The sequence below is a fragment of the Leopardus geoffroyi genome, chromosome C2, assembly GCF_018350155.1.
Source record: "Leopardus geoffroyi isolate Oge1 chromosome C2, O.geoffroyi_Oge1_pat1.0, whole genome shotgun sequence".
Lineage (NCBI taxonomy): Eukaryota > Metazoa > Chordata > Mammalia > Carnivora > Felidae > Leopardus > Leopardus geoffroyi.
In genome coordinates, this window is record NC_059333.1 from 82516353 (window position 1) to 82535837 (window position 19485).

A 19485-nucleotide genomic window follows, 5' to 3' on the forward strand; every position below is an offset into this window, starting at 1 on the left:
AAGTCATAAGTAGAAAATGCCACTGCTAAAAACAGAATCATGCTTTCACCACCCCCGCTGCCCCCCCAGGAAATACTATGTGGCAGAAGAGTCTATTCCAGGCACAGAATAAATGGCTCCAGCCTCTGGGAGTTTGCTCACCGAGGCAGAAAGTGCAAAAGTCAAAAATGATGGTCCAGATCATGTTTTATGAGCCAGTACCTCTCAGATTTTAAGGTGCATAATAATCACTGAGAGGTCTGGTTAGCAGGTTTGGGGTGGGGCCTGCGATTCTGGGTTTCTAGCATATCCCCCCCCCCCCCCCCCGGAGTGCTGAGACTGCTACCTAGTCTAGCTAGTGTCAGTCTGCACTTCCGGGCCCAGGTGCTAATCTGTACTGCAAGAACAGTTGAGGGCAGCCAGAGACGTCCCGTCCTGAGTCCTGTGGTAACAGGAGTCTCTCGGGTTACGAGTATTTTGCCCCCCATTGATTCAACTGTACCAAATCAACCACTCAATTAGCATTTCTTTTTTTCTAATGCACTCAGACTAGGGATGTTGGTTTTCAACACTTACTAGGTTCACATGCACCTTACCAACGCTTGGATATAATAAGAAAATTATTTAATAAGGATGTTCCTGCCACATGCTTTATCTTGAATCTTATGGAACTGCAAGCCCTACACCTATTTTACTAAATAAGTGCTCACGACTGTGTAAACTGAGGAAGAGAAGGCTAGGAGACTTGCCTAATATGAATAAAAATTTCAGAACCAATTAAGGGTCCATAAACAGGGCCTTTACCTTATTAACCCTAGTTCTCCCCTTGTCTGAGGAAATCCTCAGCATCCTAGAGCCTGGAAAGCAAGTGCTTTTTGGTGAATGTACTGACTTCTTCCCAGCCTGCTGTTGTGGACCTGAGCTGGGGCCTCCAGCCCTGCTATCCCTCCTGCACACTGGCTCCCCCCACAGCCATTTCTCTGTTGTCATGGAGTGTTTGCGCAGCCTTTTGTCCATGGGAAATCTTGGGAAACCAAGGACCGGTTTTCCCTCTGACATCTGTGAATGCCTTAACCTCCTTTATTCTACATTAAGTCCTAGTTCAGGTTCTTTTGAGAATGGGGGGTTGGGGGGGGAGGGAAGGGGTAGAGAATCCCGAGCGGGCACTGCTCTGGTAGGTTAGCTCAATGCAGAGGGTCACCTGAGCTGAAACCAAGAGTCCACATGCTTAACTGACTCAGCCACCCAGGTACCCCAGTCCTATTTTAGCCTTAGAACTCCAAATGGTGAAACACTTCAATAAAATAACCATGATTTTGAAAACAAAAACAAAAACAAAACTCTAGTTCTCCTTTGCTAGAACACATAAACACACACATACACAGACTCAGAATTTCCAACAATATGACATGCCCAGATCAGTGTGCTGTGGTGGCTTGTCAGGGTCTTACTCCTCCTCGAGGCCCTTAAACTCCTTGGAAATACCAAAAGAAGGAGTTTCCAACAGTGGCATCTTTCAGAAACTGAAAAATGCAGTTGTTCCACGGGTGTGAAATAACTAAGGATTACAGGTCCTATCTTACAATGCAAGCCATCATCCTGGACAACCAGAGACTGAACTAAGGAGTGACTGCTGGGGCTTCCCCGGAACCCCCTGGAAGCAAAGTCACTGCAGGTTGGAGACGTTCTGTTCTTGCCTGGGCCATAACGCTGTCACTGCGATAAAGTGAAGGCAAGTCATTTGAGGCAAAATGGGAGAGCTGGTTGTAGACGTGCCCGGGACCTAGTAGACGTTCACCTGTATTAAAGGCCTTCCTAGAGTAAGACAGTATTTTTAAAAAGGAAGCATTAAAGGAAGCATTCAGGAAATGACTAGTCAATCACTGAGGCAAGCATTTCTGTACTCTTTTTCCTGGTGCAGGCTTGAAGAGTGGGATGGGGAGACGATGAGAGGAGGGACAGGGCCTCTGGGATGGCAGCTTGTGCGCTGAAGACCCGTTTATCTGGTTTGTGCCCTGCCTATGCAGGCTCCTGCCCTATCACCTCCAGGCCTCGTGAGCGGAAGACCCATTTCTACGGTTTAACAAGTATCTCTGGAATCCCTGCTGTTATCAGGCCTGAGGCACAAAGATGAACAAGAAGAGCCTAACGTCCCAGCATCTGTGGGGCATGAAAACCCCACAAAAAGATTTCACCTTCTCCAGTGCTGATAAAATATGGTTGTTATTGTGCCCCAGCAGCCTCTCAAGCTCTGCTTATTCGCCAGGGCAGGCCTCGTTTGCAACATGCTCTCACATCGTCTACATAAACCAACAGGACGTCCCTGCTATTGCAACATTTTTGGGCCCAGATTACACCCTTGCACATGAGACATGCAAGTGTCAGGTCGGCACGCTCTCCGGAACGCCCCCTCCGTGCGCCCCAGTCGTGTCGACCGATCAGCTTCCACATGAACCCTGCAGAACCGCTGTGTCACATTCACGGTGGTGTGATTCTGTTAGACCGTGAGCTACCTGAACACCAGCGCGGTGTCTTGGTCACTCTTCTGTCCCCCATGCTCCATATCCAGCAAACGCTCAAGAAACCGCTGCTGAGGGGCGCCTGGGTGGCGCAGTCGGTTAAGCGTCCGACTTCAGCCAGGTCACGATCTCGCGGTCCGTGAGTTCAAGCCCCGCGTCAGGCTCTGGGCTGATGGCTCAGAGCCTGGAGCCTGTTTCCGATTCTGTGTCTCCCTCTCTCTCTGCCCCTCCCCCTTTCATGCTGTGTCTCTCTCTGTCCCAAAAATAAATAAACGTTGAAAAAAAAAAAAAAAAAAAAGAAACCGCTGCTGAACAACCACATACCCTGGTCTATTTGGAACTGTCATTTTAGGTGTCTGAACCCACAGTCGCTTGGCTCTCCTGGTCCAGTGTGAAATCACTGGCCCTTGTCTTCCTGTTTCAGGAACTCGGGACCTGTAAAGATTTTTTGTGATTTCTGGCATATCTGCCCTATATCTCAGAGAAGACATCAATTTCATTTTATCTAATTCGCTTTTGGAGCAAGGATTATTTTTAAAGTATCAAAAATATAGGTATCAACCCTTTTAAGAGGTAGGAAAATTTACCAAGCAAGTGGGGACTTGTAGTTAAAAGCGTCTTTCTGTTGTTGCCTTAGTACTTCCAAGGGCAGACCTTCCACTTGGTGTGACTGTGGCCTGTGGGGGGGGGGGGCGGGGGGGAGACCGGGCCTGCTCCCCATGTGTGGTTGGTGGTTAAGAGCCTACACACTGAAGCCATCTGCCTAAGCCCAAACCTGACATCGCCAGTCACCAGACCACACGTAGGCAAGTTACCTGTTCTGAGCTGGTTGGTTTTTTCATTTTTCTTTTGTAATGTGGGATAAGCTAATAGCTGTGCCACAGAAGGTGGCTGGGATTGGGAAGTGATGCATACAGCACTTGGGAAATGCCCAGGGAGCTGTAAGTTCTCATTTGGGGTTATTTACTGGACGAGGCACACAAGGGCCCTGTATGCACCACCACACCCAGAGTCAGTCTAACACGGGACTCTGGTCGTGCACACCTCCTCCTAATGTGGCCAATGAAAGGGAAAGAAACCAGACATAGAGCGCAGTGCAGTCCAAAGTGGCAAAGGTGGCAAAGGAAGGGGTGTCAAAGAGAGGGAGTGGGGGGAAAGCTTTACAAAAAGGAGAGCTCCCCAAGGACGGGGCCTCTGTCTTCTCCTGCTTACTGGCACCCGCACTGGATTTGGCACGTGTGAAATAATTGCCTGCGGGTGAGATGCAGGAAGGGACGGGAAGGGCAAGCAAGCATTTCTCTTGGTCACATGCTCACAGGAGCTTTCTCAAGCCCTCTGTGGTGCAGCAGGAACACAGGCACAGACTCTGGCAAACCTGGGCTCCATCAGGATTCTGCAACAACTAGCCGAGGGCCTCTGGCCAACTTATTTAGCTTTTCTCAGTCTCTGTCATTATCTGTAAACTCTACATTGCAGAACTGTTGTGAGGACCGGAGGTAACATGTGGGCCTGGTGCCTATTTGATGTTCAATAAACGGCAGTGATTACTGCAACTGTGTCATCTATACTCCCAGGAGAAGAGCCTGGGGGAAAGAACAATGGGCTGGGACTCAGGAGCCCTGAGCTCTAATTCTGTCACAGCCCCTTACATAACTTGGGCAGGTCATGGCACTCCCCCGGGTCTATATTCTGATCAAGAGGCAAGGTCACCAGGGGCCATTCTCTACCACCAGGGAGAGATTACCATGAGATAATAAGCATTTAGGGCACAAAGGTTTCAAGTAAGTAAGTAAGTAAGTAAGTAAGTAAGTAAGTAAGTAACATTTACTGAAATTACTCATGGCAAAGGAGGAGTTAAGATGGTGGAGAAACACAGGGACCCTGGGCTTTCCTTGTCCTTCAAACAGAGCTGTTTTGAGGTCAGACCACTTGAACACCCAGGAAACTGATCTGCAGAGTGGCAGAAGGATCTCTACGGTTGGAGGGAGACAGGTGGCAGGTGCACGGTGTGTGGATACGAATGGGGGAGAAAAAACAGCATTGCCGCAGAGTGGAGGGAACTCTTCCGTGGAGAGACAAAAGGGAAAGAAAAAAGAAAAGGGTTGAGAAAGTGCAGCATTGGATTCACACAAGAGGAAAACCTCTGTAGACCACAGACTGGGCAGCGAGAAGTACTGGGTGTCCCGGATCTTTTTTGCAAACAGCGTTTGGAGCTCAAAATCCAAGGTTTTGGAAGTGCGTGACTTTTTTCCAGAATGGAGCCTTGGCATGTGCTCCTGGGCAGGAGGGAGCTGGCCTAGACAGCATAGCATAGGGTGGTGTAGAGATCTCTGGGGCACACTGGGAAAGAACATTCCCCTTCCTAGAGTACTTTTGGAAGAGGGTTTTTTGCCTCCCCTAGGATAAAAGACCCTGTAGGTGCCAGCCAAAGGCCTTTCATCAGTAGGGTGGAGAGCCTCTACTCTGGAGGATGGGGGAGGATCCATGTGGTGCCGGCTCCTTTAAGGCTGGGTTTTGAATCCCAGCCACACGTCAAAGAAAAACCACAGGAGATCTGTGGCACAGGGCAAGCTAAGTGCCGTTGCTACTCTGTGAGGGGGCCTGACAGCAGGGGTTGAGATCCTTGGTCGGTCCAGGATGAGAGACTGCGGTGGTGCCATTTTCCCCCAATACCAACATGGTGGGACCTCAGAGAACAACACAGTGGCCCCAGTGAAGGTGGGACCTACTTACACCAAACACCCTCCCCCCAACCCATGCCTGACAACTGTTCATTTACTGGGGCAAGAAGGACTCTGAGCCAGCGCAGGGGACCTCTCCTCCAAAAACCAGCATGGGCAGCATTCCCTATGCCCTAAGTGCACTGAAAATCGTGCCTCAAAACGACACTGACAGTTCTTTTTTCTTTTGTTCTTCCTTCTTCTTTTCTTTTGGAATCAAGCTCAGAGTTTCTTGTTTGTTTTTTTCAATTCCTTTTCTTTCTTTTTTTTTTTTGGATCAGGCTTTTTTTCCTTTTTCTTTCTTTTTTTTTTTTTTTTTTCTTGTCTTTGTCTTTGGAATCAGCCTTATGGTTTTTGATTCTGTTTTGTTTTTGTTTTTGTTCTCTTCCCTTTTCTCCTTTTTTGGGATCTGGCTCCCCTGCTTTTTTCCAGGATTATTTTAACAAATCAAAGCACACTTAGGAAAAGGTCCAAACACTCCTCATGGCAAGCAAGGAGGAGGTCTGCAGAGGACTGAGCAGTGGCAAAGGGCAGCCAAAACCCAACAGCAGAGTGCACACAGCGTACACCAGAAACACTTCCTGAAGTTCCAGGCAGGCCCCGGATAGTGTACGACCCCTTTTTGATACAGCAGTACGCTCAGGTGCAGGAAACATGCAAGCTTTTAAAACACACACAAGATAGAAACTTAGTCAAAATGACAAGACGGAGGAATTTCCCCCCAAAAGAAAGGTCAAGAAGAAATCACAGCCAGGGATGCACTCAAAACAGATGTAAGCAATATATCTGAACAAGGATTTAGAACAACAGTCGTGAGACAAGTGGCTAGGTTTGAAAACAGCATAAAAGACACCAGAGAGACCCTTGCTGCGGAGACGAAAGGCCTAAGAACTAGTCAGGATGAAACAAAAAATGCTATAACTGAGATGCAAAATAAACTGGATACAGTGAGAATGAGGAGGAAGCAGAGGAGAGAATAGGTGAAACAGAAGATAAAATTATGGAAAATAATAAAGCTGAAAAAAAGAGCGAAGAGAAATAACTAGAGCACGAGGAGAGACTTAGAGCAACTAAGTGATTCCATGAAATGAAACAGTGTCTGTTATCAAAGGAGTCCTGAAGAAGAGCAAGTAAAAGGGGCAGAAGTTTTATTTGAACAAATCATAGCTGAGAACCTCCCTAATCTGGAGAAGGAAACTGGGCACAGAGACCCCCCTCAAAATCAACAAAAACAGGTCAGCACCATGACATATCATAGCAAAACACAAAGATAAGGAGAGAATTCTGAAAGCAGCCAGGGACAGAAGGTCCTGAACCTACACGGGTAGACACGTAAGGTCAGCAGCACACCTGTCCACTGAAACTTGTCAGGCCAGGAAGAGTGGCAGGAAATATTCAATGTGCTGAATGGGAAAAATATGCAGCCAAGAATTCTTATCCAGCAAGGCTGTCGTTCGGAACAGGAGAGATAAAGAGTTTCCCAGACAAAATAAAAGGAGTTCGTGACAACTAAACCAGACCTGCAAGTAATTTCAAGGGGGACTCTGAGTGGAGGGAAAAAAAAAAAAAAAAAAAAAGAAGACCAAAGCAGCAAAGACTACAAAGGACCAGAGGACATCACCAGAAACACCAACTCCAACACAATGGCACTAAATTCATATCTTTCAATCATGGAAATGGACTAAATGCTTCAATCAAAAGACATAGGGTATCAGAATAAAACAAAAACAAAAACCCCAAGATCCATCTAGATGCTGCCGACAAGAGACTCATTTTAGACCTAAAAACACCTGCAGATTCAAAGTGAAGGGATGGAGAGCCATCTATCATGCCAAGGGACAGCAAAAGAGAGCCGGAGTAACTATACTCATATCAGACAACTAGATTTGAAAATAAAGACTGTAACAAGAGATGAAGAAGGGCGTTACATCATAATTAAGGGGTCTATCCATCAAGAAGATCTAACAATTGTAAATATCTATGCCAACTTAGGAGCACCCAAATATATAAATCAATTAGTAACAAACATAAAGAAACTTACTGATAATAATACGATAACAGGAGACTTTAATACCCCACTTATAGCAATGGACAGATCATCTAAGCAGAAAACCAACAAGGAATCTAGGCTTTGAATGACACACTGGACCAGATGGACTTAACAGATACATTTAGAGTATTTCATTCTAAAGCAGAAGAATACACATTCTTCTTGAAATTACTCGTGGCTTTTACTGCACAATTATATGCAAACTAGGGCAACCAACTACAGGCATTAGAGACAGTGTCACAAAGACCCAAGATAGTCTTGAAGAGGAATGACAGATTTAGTCTAAGATGCTGTACAGAGAATGTGATTTGCCAAATCACTGTCATGCACAAAATCAAAGTGGGAGCAAGCAGATTTGAATTTGATCCCAGTATGGCAAATCTATAAACACAAAGCACCCTTCCCAGTGTTCCCAGACCATCTAACCCCCCAGCAGAGGACTGATTATGAGTGATTTTCCAATTGGAAGAGAAGGAAAAACACATTTGATGCTATCTGCCAGAGCACATTTCTTTCTTCCCATGTAATATAGTGACAAAAGCTGAAAATTAAACTGCAGCTAAACATGAGAGGGATAAACGGCGACAGCCCTGGAAATGACCTTGTAACACTCAGTGTTAAAGTACATCTGGTGGAAAATGAGGTCCCGATGATGGAGGAAAGCCCTGGGCAGAAGGACACTGGGCTAAGATAGTGTGCCAGCACATGTCAGAGGCTCAATGACTCACATGGGGTAGAAATGAGAGCTGTTAATTACCTCAGCTGGAAGGAAGGAAAACAACCTAAGACTTTCAGGAATCCACAGACTTAACTAGAGCATCAAGCTTCACTATAGAAAAGCCGCCATGATCCACTGTCGCCCTGAAGGCTGGATTCCTAGGAATGGGGATAACATAATACTAGGCATCCTGGATACAAAGGCTTTCAAATCACACATGAAGCCAGGGCAGTCACAGAATCTCTACAATAATTAAGGTCATGAAATCAAAACCCCAACATTTCTTCTCCTAAGCATCTTCCCACACTAGCACACAATCAGGCCAAACCTAGTTTACCAGAGATGTGGGATGCTGGATATGATTCTGGAACAAATTATTTGTCTTTTCTGCATTCCAGGAAACTTCTGGCATTTTTGTAACGTGCTGGTAGGGGTGGAGCTGGAGGTGGAGTAGGACGAGTGGAATGAGAATCGTATTTTCTCACTTCTCCCCCTCCCTGCCTGCTATCGGCCTCGCTTTTAAATCTTTCTATCTGTTACAGGCTTCAGTCAGACTTTTGCTACAACCTAAGCTGTTTCAAACTAGAGGTCTTTAATATTTTGCCTGCAATGAAACCCTGGCCTCAGAGATACGTATGAGTGAAGCCACATTTCCTTTCTCCCTGCAAACAGGAAAGGAAACACCCTTAAAATTCCCATCCCCAGCACAGTTTGCTCCAGACAGAACCCTCACCTCTCACTCATCTTTATTTCCTAAGGTCACAACACTCTCAATAGGTCACAATTAATAATGAACTAGGTAACGAAATAATAAAATAAGCACATGTGTTGCTGAGCTGAATGAAGAGAGGAGGGAAACACCTGGCAGAATCTCTCTTAAGGAGATTTCACTTAGAGTAGTAACCATAGCTTGCTCTAGAATGAGCAGCTCTCGGGCAAAGAGTGCGTCAGGTGGGAGACGGAAATTATGAATATCTGACTAGAAAATACCCATAAAAACCCAAAACCTTTAATACTACAATTAAAGAGAAACAACACAGGGGCGCCTGGGTGGCTCATTTGGTTGAGTACCCAACTCTTGATTTTGGCTCAAGTCACAATCCCAAGGTCATGGATTAAGCCCTGTTTTAGGCTCTGTGCTGAGCATGGAGGCTGCTTAGGATTCTCGCTCTCACACCCTCTGCCCCTCTCCTGCTGGTATGCTGGATCTCTACAATAAAAATAATAATAATAATAAAACAATAAAAAAAAGAAACAACATAGTGACTTCTCAGCAGTATGAAAAAATGCTGGATTAAGTCAGCTAGGATATGAAAGGAGTAACAATAACCACTACTACAGCAGCTAAGTTATGGAGCAATCACTACTGTCTGCCACTGTTCCAAATACTGTGCATGTATTATCTCACTTAATCACCACAAAAACCCTATGAGGCCAGTACTTTATCCTTATTTTACAGGTAAAGCAAGTAAGGTCCTGGGGTGCAGCGCTGTGCCTGAGGTCACTGTGGTTGGTGGTGGAACTCACACCTGAATTTGGGCAGTCCAATTCCAGAAGTTTCTTTCATTTGCCTTGCTTTTGGCATCAGTCTGGAAGAGGTGGGACAGTCCCTTTCAAGGGACACAAAAGGTGATGTCAGGAGCAGAGTAGGACCGACTGGGGATCAATATGCCTATGCCATGCTCTTAAAACACTGATGGCCCCTGACCTCTTTCTGGGATTTTTCATGATTCTGCTTTCTAGTTAAGGAAACTGGGCCTACGAAATCTTAATAAAAGAACCAGGAGGGAGAGCAGCTGATGAAATGAGCTACAATGATTAGCCTCACGCTTAAAAGTACATTTTGGAGAAGTAAGCTGCAGAAGACCAGTGAAAGCTGACAATATTAAGAACTAAGCTAAGTTTTTAGAACAAACAATCCTAAAATTTGTATGGAACCAGAAAAGATCCCCCACCCCCAGAGCAATCTTTAAAAAGGAGAACAAAACTGGAGCCATCACAATCCCAGATTTTTTGTAGTATATCTACAAAGCTGTAGTAATCAAAACAATATGGTATTGGCACAAAAACAGATACAGGGATCAGTAAAACAGAATAGAGAGCCAAGAAATAAACCCATGATTATATGGTCCGTTAATCTCTGACAAAGGAGGCAGGAATATGCAGTGGGAAAAATACACTCTCTTCAAGAAATTGTGTTTACAAAACTGGACAGCAACATGCAAAAGAAAGAAACTGGACCACTTTCTTACACCATACATGACAACAAAATCAAAATGGATGAAAGACCTAAATGTGAGCCTGAAACCATAAAATTCCTAGAAGGAAGGACAGACAGTAATTTCTCTGACATTGACCATAGCAACGTTTTTCTAGATAGGTCTTCTCAGGGAAGGGAAACAAACAAAAAGCTATTGGGACTACATCAAATAATTTCCTTCTGCACAGCAAAGGAAATAATCAACAAAACTAAAACACAACTTACAGAGTGGGAGAAGACTCTGCAAATGACATATCTGATAAAGGGTTAGTATCCAAAATACATAAAGAATTTATACAACACAAAACCCCAAATAATTAAAAAATGGACAGAAGACATGAACAAATATTTTTCCAAAGAAGATATCCAGAGAGCCAACAGACATGAAAAGATGCTTAACATCACTCCTCATCAGGGAAATGCAAATCAAAACCACAATGAGAGATCACCTCACACCTGTCAGAATCGCTGAAGTAAACAACTCATGAAACAGATATTGGTGAGGATGTGAAGAAAAGGGAACCCTTGAGCACTGCTGGTGGGAATGCAAACTGGTGCAGCCACTGTGGAAAAAAGTATGGAGGTTCCTCAAAATATTAAAAATAGAATTACCATATGATCCACTGCTGGGTATTTACCCAAAGAATATAAAAACACTAATCGAAAAAGACATATGCACCCCTATGTTTACCACAGTATTATTTACAATAGCCAAATTATGGAAGCAACCCAAGTGCCCACTGATAGATGAATGGATAAAGATATGGTGTGTATATATAACAGAATAATATCCAGCCATAAAAAAAAGAATGAAATCTTGCCATTTGCAACACTGATGGATCTAGTGGGTACAGTGCTAAGTGAAGTAAGTCAGAGAAAGACAAATAACATCTGATTTCACTCATATATGAAATTTAAGAAACAAAACAAATGGACAAAGAAAAAGAGAGACAAACCAAAAAACAGACTCTTAACTATAGAGAGCAAACTGATGGTTGCCAGAGGGGAAGTGGTTGGGGAGCGGGGGGTGAAATAGGTGAGGGGATTAAGAGTACACTTATCACGCTGAATGCTATGTATAGAATTGTTCACTTGAAACTAATACAACACTGTATGTTAATTATAGTGGAATTTAAAAAAACAATCTAAATTCTTCAGTGACAGATCTCACACACAACACACAGTGAGAAGGCAGTTTTGTACACACACTAGGTGCTCATGAACTTTTTCTGCAATTACAGAAGAAATTCTGAACTTGGCTCTGACACTAACTAGTTGTGTTGATATCCCTGATGTTAGAATATCTCATTTATAAAACAGAGAAAATATCTGCATAGCCTACCTCATGAGGCTCTTGTAGGGATCAAAGTGGGGAGGGGGAAATGGAGAAAATACATTTCCTGTCATCTCTTTAGTCTCTGGCCTTACTCTAGCTGCTTTCATGTTTAATGCATACATTAGCCCAATGAGGTAGACCTTACTGTCTCTAATTTACATGTGAGGAAACTTGAGGTTCAGACATGTCAAAAATTACAGCTTGTAAGGCACATGTTAAATTACCTCCTGATGACCTATAACCCACTATACACATGTTGGTGACAAATGTAAGGTGCTATGTATGTGTGAGGTGTTATGGACTTTCCATGGACCATCTCAGCTGCTCGGTGTGCCGGGAGTGCATTTACCTAAATACCCATCAGGATCCTTGGTGGAATGATTCATAACACTAGCACCATGTCATGCTGCATCATTAAATAAAGGAACGTGATAAGTTTTGTTTGGCTTGTCTATCCTTTTTGCTTCCTCACAAAAATTACTGTCCCCACTTGGGTTTAAAGTCTCCGATACCTGAACATTCTACCTGTTCATGCTTGCCTACTCCTTGCCTAATGTGCTTTAAAAGGCAACAACCTGGGGAAATCTGCCGTGGCAAAAACTGAAAATCTCATTATACCTAAAAAAAATGGACTTTTAGAAAGTTTTAGACAACTGCAGAATGTAGTTTTAAACTTTAAATAACTAGTATCACTCCTGGGTCAAATTCATTAAAATCTGTCAATTATCTTGACAGAGATTATTATAATTATTACAAAAGTTTGGTCATCTTAGTTTAAATGCCTCACGGGCATGGGAAACTCAAATTCCCAAACACATTAAAGAAGAACTGCTTGGGTGTTGTTGCCCCCGGTGTGATGCAGCATTATAAGCAGAAATAAAAAAAAGGCAATACTGGGAAATAAAATGGTTGACAACTGGGCTAGGACCCCCACCTCCTTCCTTCCTGAGAGAACTGTCCTGTGCAAACTTGCTTCATGGTGTACTGTGGTCTTTCCTTTTTGTCAGCAGAGGAAGATCTAAAAAAAGTCCAGTAAGGGCTTTATTGTTGCTTAGTTAATTTCATTTCACCATTGGCTTCAAATATATTGAAGGTGGTGTCAGGATTCTCTTGTCTGGAGAGCTTAGTATCTGAATATTGGCAAGTTTTCAGACATCTCTCAGAAGCTGAGTCCCCAGCTTTCTGAAATGCAGAAGATTTCTGTTTCATTGTCTGTCAAATGGTTTTGGTTTATCCTTCCTGTGTTTATTCTTAAAAAAAATTTGCATATACATGCATATTTTTATTTCCTCTTTCTTACAGAAAAGGTAGCATAGTATACTACTCTTTTGCGTTTTGCTTTTTTTTACTTAACAATATACCTTGAAAATAATTTTATGTTACAGAGATGTTATTTCCTTTTTTTTTTTTTTTTAACAGTTGTATATAGTACTTCATTGTGTATATGGGCCATGATTTATTTATTTGATCTCCTATATTTGGATATTTACCTAGTTTCCAGTATGTGGCAATAAAAAAATTGATAACTTTTTTTAATGATAAATAAAAAATAAAAAATTAAAAAAAATTAAAAAATAAAAAAAGTCTAGTAAGATTTATTTTTATGGTAAGTAGAGTTAAAAGAAAGATTCTTAGTGGAGTGGAATTTTTCTTTTCTTTTTTTTTTTTTAATATGAAATTTATTGTCAAATTGGTTTCCATACAACACCCAGTGCTCATCCCAACAGGTGCCCTCCTCAATGCCCATCACCCACTCTCCCCTCCCTCCCACCCCCCATCAACCCTCAGTTTGTTCTCAGTTTTTAAGAGTCTCTTATGGTTTGCCTCCCTCCCTCTCTTTTTTTTTCTTCCCCTCCCCCATGGTCTTCTGTTAAGTTTCTCAGGATCCACATAAGAGTGAAAACGCTTTCTCTATATGACTTATTTCACTTAGCATAACGCTCTCCAGTTCCATCCACATTGCTACAAAAGGTCATATTTCATTTGGAGTGGCATTTTTCTAATGCTAATCAGAAATCCTCCTTTGTCTTATCATTGACCTTTTTTTTAAAAAAAAATAGAAACAGGGAAATCATTCACTTCATATATGTAATTAAGGCCTGCTACCCTTTGATTATCTAACTGACTGTTGCCTACTTAAGAAGAAAGTTGAACAATTATCTTGATGGATGTCACTGTGGGATAGCAATTATGACAAAGAGCTCTTCTGAGGGCAGGGTCCTTAAGGATTTTCTATCAGAGCCATGATTGCTGGAACATTTTCAGTTCTAGTATTCCTGCCCATCTTAACTAGATAGACCTAAAAAATGATTACCTAACAAGAGGAATACAGAATCATATGGAAAAGCACATTTAACCCTGAAATTAGCAAAACCCAATAAAAGTTCACAATGTAATTACAAATCAAAAAAAAAAAAAAAAAAAAAAAGAGCACTGATGCACTGTGGTTGTACTCTACCTAGTTTAGATGTCAATTCACTGGTGAAAAGAGAGAAAAGCTTTTGGACCATTTCTCTCTGTAGAACTTGGTTGTTGGGAGGAAAAGGGCAGGAAGTGGAGTGATAATATGGAAACTGAGTGAAATTAATAAATTATTGTTTACTGTACCTTAAAAATCTCCCCCCAAACTGCAGAGATTTCCAAATCTTGCCATTATAAAGTAACGGTACTGAACTAGCCTAGCTCTCCCATAATAATATAAAACCAGCCAAAATACATATACCTGTTGTTTTCTAACTTTGGACAAAAGGTGGAAAAGGACTATAATCCTTGACAGAAGAGAAACATTCAAAGTGAGTCCCATGATTTCCCTGGAATTCTATCTGGAGACACTTTCTGGATTGTGGCACAGGGAGGGAGAACCTAAGCAGACCATGGAAGTCTTGCTGAGCTGAGGAAATAGGAGTTTGGGGATAGGAATTAGGTAAATTTGAAGAGGAGGAAGCTGAGTTGAAATTGAGCTCAGCTAAAAATCTATATAGGAGTCCCCTGAAGTTTATGGCCTGATACTCAACTGCACATATACGGGCAAGACTCCAGAAGCCTTGCAGAGAACAGGTGCTAGAGAGCTATGAGTTAAATGGAGATTCTAGAGGTTGCAAAGTCCTAGAAGATATGGGAATACTAACCAGGCAGAGTGCAAGGACCTTGAAAAACACTCTGGTATCCAATGAGACCATCAAGTTGCAGGGGTATTCTAGACCTGCCTGAACACAACTCAGAAGTCTCTAAAGGAAGACAACAAAATCCAGATGCTCAACAACACTGCATTCACAATGCCAACCACACAATCAAAAGTTTCTAGATACGTGTAGTAGGAAAACATGATTTATAACCAGGAAAGCAATTGATAAAAACAGACTCAGAGAGGACAGAGGTACTGAATTAGCAAACAAGGAATTTAAAATATCTGTTTTATAGGGGTGCCTGGGTGGCTCAGTTGGTTAAGTGTCTGACTTTTGATTTTGGCTCAGGTCATGTCAGAGATTGAGCCCTGCATCGGGCTCCACGTTAGGCATGAAGCCTGCTTGAGATTCTCTCTCTTTTCCTCTCCCTCTGCCCCTCCTCTGTTCATACTCTCTCTTGCTTTCTCTCTCTCTCAAAAAAAAAAAAAAAAAAGCAAGACCCAATTATATACTGTTTTCAAGAGATGCACTTTAATACAAAAACAAAAATAAACAGCTAAAGGATGGAAAAAAGATATATAATCAAAACATGAATCACATGAAAGCTTGAATGGCTTATGTACAGAGAATAGATTTTGATACAAGGAGTATTACTAGAGGTAAGGAAGAACTAAAGACAGACAAATCAAGTCATAGTTGGAGATTTTTAACATTCTCAGTCAGTAGTTAATAAGATAACTAGATAAAAAAATCAATAAGCATACAGAAGATCTGAGTAATACTAACAACTGCCTTCACTTAACATTTACAGGAATTATACCCAACAACTGCATATTACAGTTTGTTTCAAGTGCATAAATAATGTTCAGTTAGGTAGAATGTATGCTTGCCCATAAAAAAGTCTCAGTGACTTTCCAAAGAATTATATCATAAAGGGCATGCTCTCTGACTGCAACAGAATTAAAGTAGAAATTCTTAACAAGATATCCAAAGACGCCTCAAATATTAGAAATTAAGTAACCAATAAGTGAGAGAAATAAATCACAAAGTAAATTAGAAAATACTTCAAGGTGAGTTCTAATGAAAATACAACATTAGCAAAATTTGTTGGATGGAGCTAAAGTAGTGCTTACACAGAAATTTATAGCTTAAAAATTTCATATTGGGTAATAAGAAAGGCTTAATATTAATGACCTAAGTCTCCACCTTAGGAGGCTAGAAAAAAAAAGTAAGTTAAACCATAAGTGAAGGAAGACAAAATAATAAAATGGAAATTGTAGAAAGGACAAGTGTAATATGTAATATGAAAAACTGAGCTGATGACCTAGACAGCAGATTTGATAATGCAGAAGAGAAGATCTGTGAATTTGAAGACAACAGAAACTATTCAATTTAAGCAGACAAAAAATAAGGTAAAAATAATGAAAAAAGTGTCAGTGACCTGTGGAACATTACACTAACATACATGTAATTACAGGTTGAGAAAAAGAGATCTTGGGGCAGAAAATATATTCAAAGAAATAGCAGTCAACTGTTTTCCAAATCTGATGAAAATCATAAACATACAGATCCAATATATTTAATGAACACCAAGAAAGAACACAAAACCACACCTAGTCATACCACTGATGAAAACAAAAGATAAAGCAAAAAATACAAAAGATACAAAAGATGGGGAAAAAGATGCATTATAAACACACAAGGTGTTATTGGTTGGCTTCCCTGGAAAAAAGACTCTGAAGTGGAGATCTGTGTGCCAGAACTTACTGGTGGGTAAGTTCTTACTTACTTGGAATGGAAACCTACGGAGAAGTAAAGGAAGCAGAACTAGGCATAAGGAGAAGTTCTATTGTGATGCGATTACCACAGAGGCCCTCAGGTGATCCCAAGGAGAGCTCTGGAGCTAAGATGGCCTTGAAGAACTATCCTGCATTAATTAATTAAGGGGGTTCTGCCCTTTTTAAGTCTTCAATGACTAGTCATCAGATGCTGGCTGCTCTCAGGCAGAGAGGCTGTCATTGTTGGCAAGGTAGATCTCTTTAGCTGAGGACAATTCCTAGAGAAGGAAGAGCTGATAGCTATCAGTTGCTAAAACTCCCAGCAGTGAAGGGAATTTCATATTGGGTAACAAGAAAGGCTTAATATTAATGACCTAAGTCTCCACCTTAGGAGGGAAGGAGAACTTCTCATTCTCCTGAAAGATGGGAAAAGAAGGTGTCATTGCAACCAAAAGAAGATAACAGTAAGAATTACTGCCAAAGACTTATTAGAAACAATGCAAATCATGAGACAGTGGAACAGCATTTTAACATGAGCTGAAAGAAAAAAATATATAATGTGATCATCATGGACATTTTTCAAGTAACAATCAATAAAAACTTCTCGAGGAGGAAAGTCCTTACAGATCCCTTTGTGGGATGAACTTGCACTTTGGCTCAGGAGATTCTTGGGTCCTGTAGTGCCTGTCCAGGACTCCTAGGGGCCTGTGAGTAAACTGTGCCAGACATTTACTCCCAGCATACAGGCCTCTGCACATGCTCTTCTCAGTAAGTTTCATGGCAACCACTGTAGTCCTTACCAAATATTTCTGACACGACAGTGTAAATTGTAAGGAATCACTATCCTGAGTACATATAAAACATTTTCCCTGGGAATCAAGGTGAATGTGAGGGGCAAAAACTGAGGCAATGCAAATGTGGGTTTCACTGTAATGTTACAGGAATGCTGTGAAGATTTTCCAATTTCAATAAAATGTCTGTTTTAGGTATTGGAGATTTCACAAAGTTTCATTCAAGATTCCTCCTCCCCAAATATGTTAAGCTATTACTGAATTCTACTCAGATATATTTTCATTATTTTTTTGACACCTTCAACTGTTCATTTTTGTCCTTTTCTGCTGTGTGCATATTGAAAGCTGCCTTAAAGCAGCAGAGGACCCAGGTGAGGTATAACATTTACGAAAAACAACAAATCACAAGTTAGAAACTTAGTCCAGACACCAAACCTGTAATAGAAGGAAGTGCACGCCAAGTGCCAAATGAAGAACGGGCAATGACTGCTGCAAGAATTCAGAGTAGGAGGGGATCGGTTCAAAGCCATTTAATTCATGACTCTGAAATGCAAGTGGCCTGAGACTTCCTAGTCTACGCACTCCACCACTATGCCAGGTGCTTAGTTCATATCTTGACCTCTCTCTTCAAACCTCCAACATTTCTCACCCCCCTCCACATTCTCAATTATTTCCACAGATTTCTATTCTCTCAGTGAACTAGAAAACAAGGATGAAGAGAACCTCCGAAAGTGTTCACCACCACACCCACCAGGCTGTGTGCCCATGCACAGTGGTCCCATTATTCCTGGGATACACCAGGAATTCTCCTGCTTCAAGACCTCTGCATTTGCTGTTCTTTCTGCTTGGAATGCTCTTTCCTCTCATGTTCACATCGACTGTAACTTCACAGTTTTTAGACAGAATATATGACCTATCAACATTCCATGACCACTCTGTATAAAACAGCAATATCCTTTTTATCTCCCTCATCATGCTTTTCTTCCATAGCCTTATCAAAATCTGAGATACCTTCATATCTTCATATCATATCATATCATATCATATCATATCATGTATCTTCATTTGTTTAATATCTACCCCCTGCCACCAGAATGGGAGCTCTGTGAAGGCAGAGACTGGTCTTGTTTCTTACAGGATCCCTGGCACTTAGACCCATGCTTGCTACATAGTAAGTGCCCAATACATATTTTTTGGTTTTTTGTTTTGCTTTTTTAGAGAGAGAGGGAGAGCATGAGCAGGAGCAGGGGAGAGGGGCAGAGGGGGAGAGAGAAAGAATCTTAAGCAGGCTCCATGCTCAGCAGAGAGCCCAACACAGGGCTCGATCCCACAACCCTGGGATCATGACCTAAGCTGAAATGAAGAGTCGGGTGCTCAACTGATTGGGCACCCCCAATACATATTTTTTGAATGAATGAAGCAGAACTTGAACTGGAGGCTAAAAACAAAGTATTACCTAAGAGGGGAGAGAAGGAAGGACATACCAGATTATGAAAAGGCAAGGAAGAGTAGATATATGGACATGGTATTGGTTATGTTTAGGAAACCATGAGAAATTTCCTTTGATTAAAGAAGAAAGAAAAGAAGATTAAGATATGTGGGCTGGTGTTGCATCAAAAGCTGACACTGTCAATCTAAACCAATTTAGACTTAACTTTGTTAGCAATGGGGCACCACTGAAGTTTTCCAGGCATTAGAAGAGGTGGAGAATGAACTGGAGCCCCAGAAGACAGAGACTGTGGGGTCGATGAAGACTTTTGCAACAGTGGAGGTACACACTGACTGGGGATGAAGACACTGTGGAGGTAACTGGGAAGCATAGAAAGCCTCTGGGAGCTCAGTGAATGCAGACAGAGGGCACTGTAACTGGAGAATTTCTTCCTTCCAAGGAATGCAAAGACATTTCTGTATGATTTTATTTTATATTGCTATGAAGTTGCCAGAGACAGACATGGACTGTCCCATTTAGTGCCATATAAACTGAGTCCATAAATGAAAACGTGATGTGACTTAAGCATATAGAGAGGAGTCTCTCCTTTTAAAAATATGCTGTATCTGAAATAATATCTACCATTAGTAGATATTTCACTACAAAACAGGGAGCTACGGCTTATTTATGGCACAGGGGAAGAGCCAATGTAATTGAAACTAGAATGCCCCAAGAATAAGTGCAGAAAACAACAAAACACAAAAGACCCAGGGCTGTGGC

At 41.9% G+C, this 19485-nt stretch overlaps 1 protein-coding gene and 1 long non-coding RNA gene across 9 annotated transcripts in view; one reads left to right on the top strand and one right to left on the bottom strand.

Annotated features, from left to right (window-relative positions):
• VPS8 (VPS8 subunit of CORVET complex) overlaps window positions 1-19485 on the bottom strand; it is a 250706-nt gene that overhangs the window by 5623 nt on the left and 225598 nt on the right. For 4 of the 8 annotated variants that reach the window (XR_006718469.1, XM_045502712.1, XM_045502716.1 and 1 more), the window contains one exon: window positions 9516-9596. The exons of 3 other annotated variants lie outside the window; for them this stretch is intronic. Coding sequence is in view for 3 of the 5 variants with exons in the window: in XM_045502712.1 (XP_045358668.1) it covers window positions 9516-9596 (81 nt within the window). In the remaining 2 variants the exon portion in view is untranslated. Of the gene's footprint in view, window positions 1-2822; window positions 2934-9515; window positions 9597-19485 lie in introns of all 8 variants that reach the window. One more of the 8 variants, XR_006718471.1, reaches the window with a different exon arrangement.
• Window positions 16731-17024, top strand: LOC123611155. The gene is made up of 2 exons (XR_006718473.1): window positions 16731-16810; window positions 16877-17024. It is a non-coding gene; the product is annotated as an uncharacterized LOC123611155 (long non-coding RNA).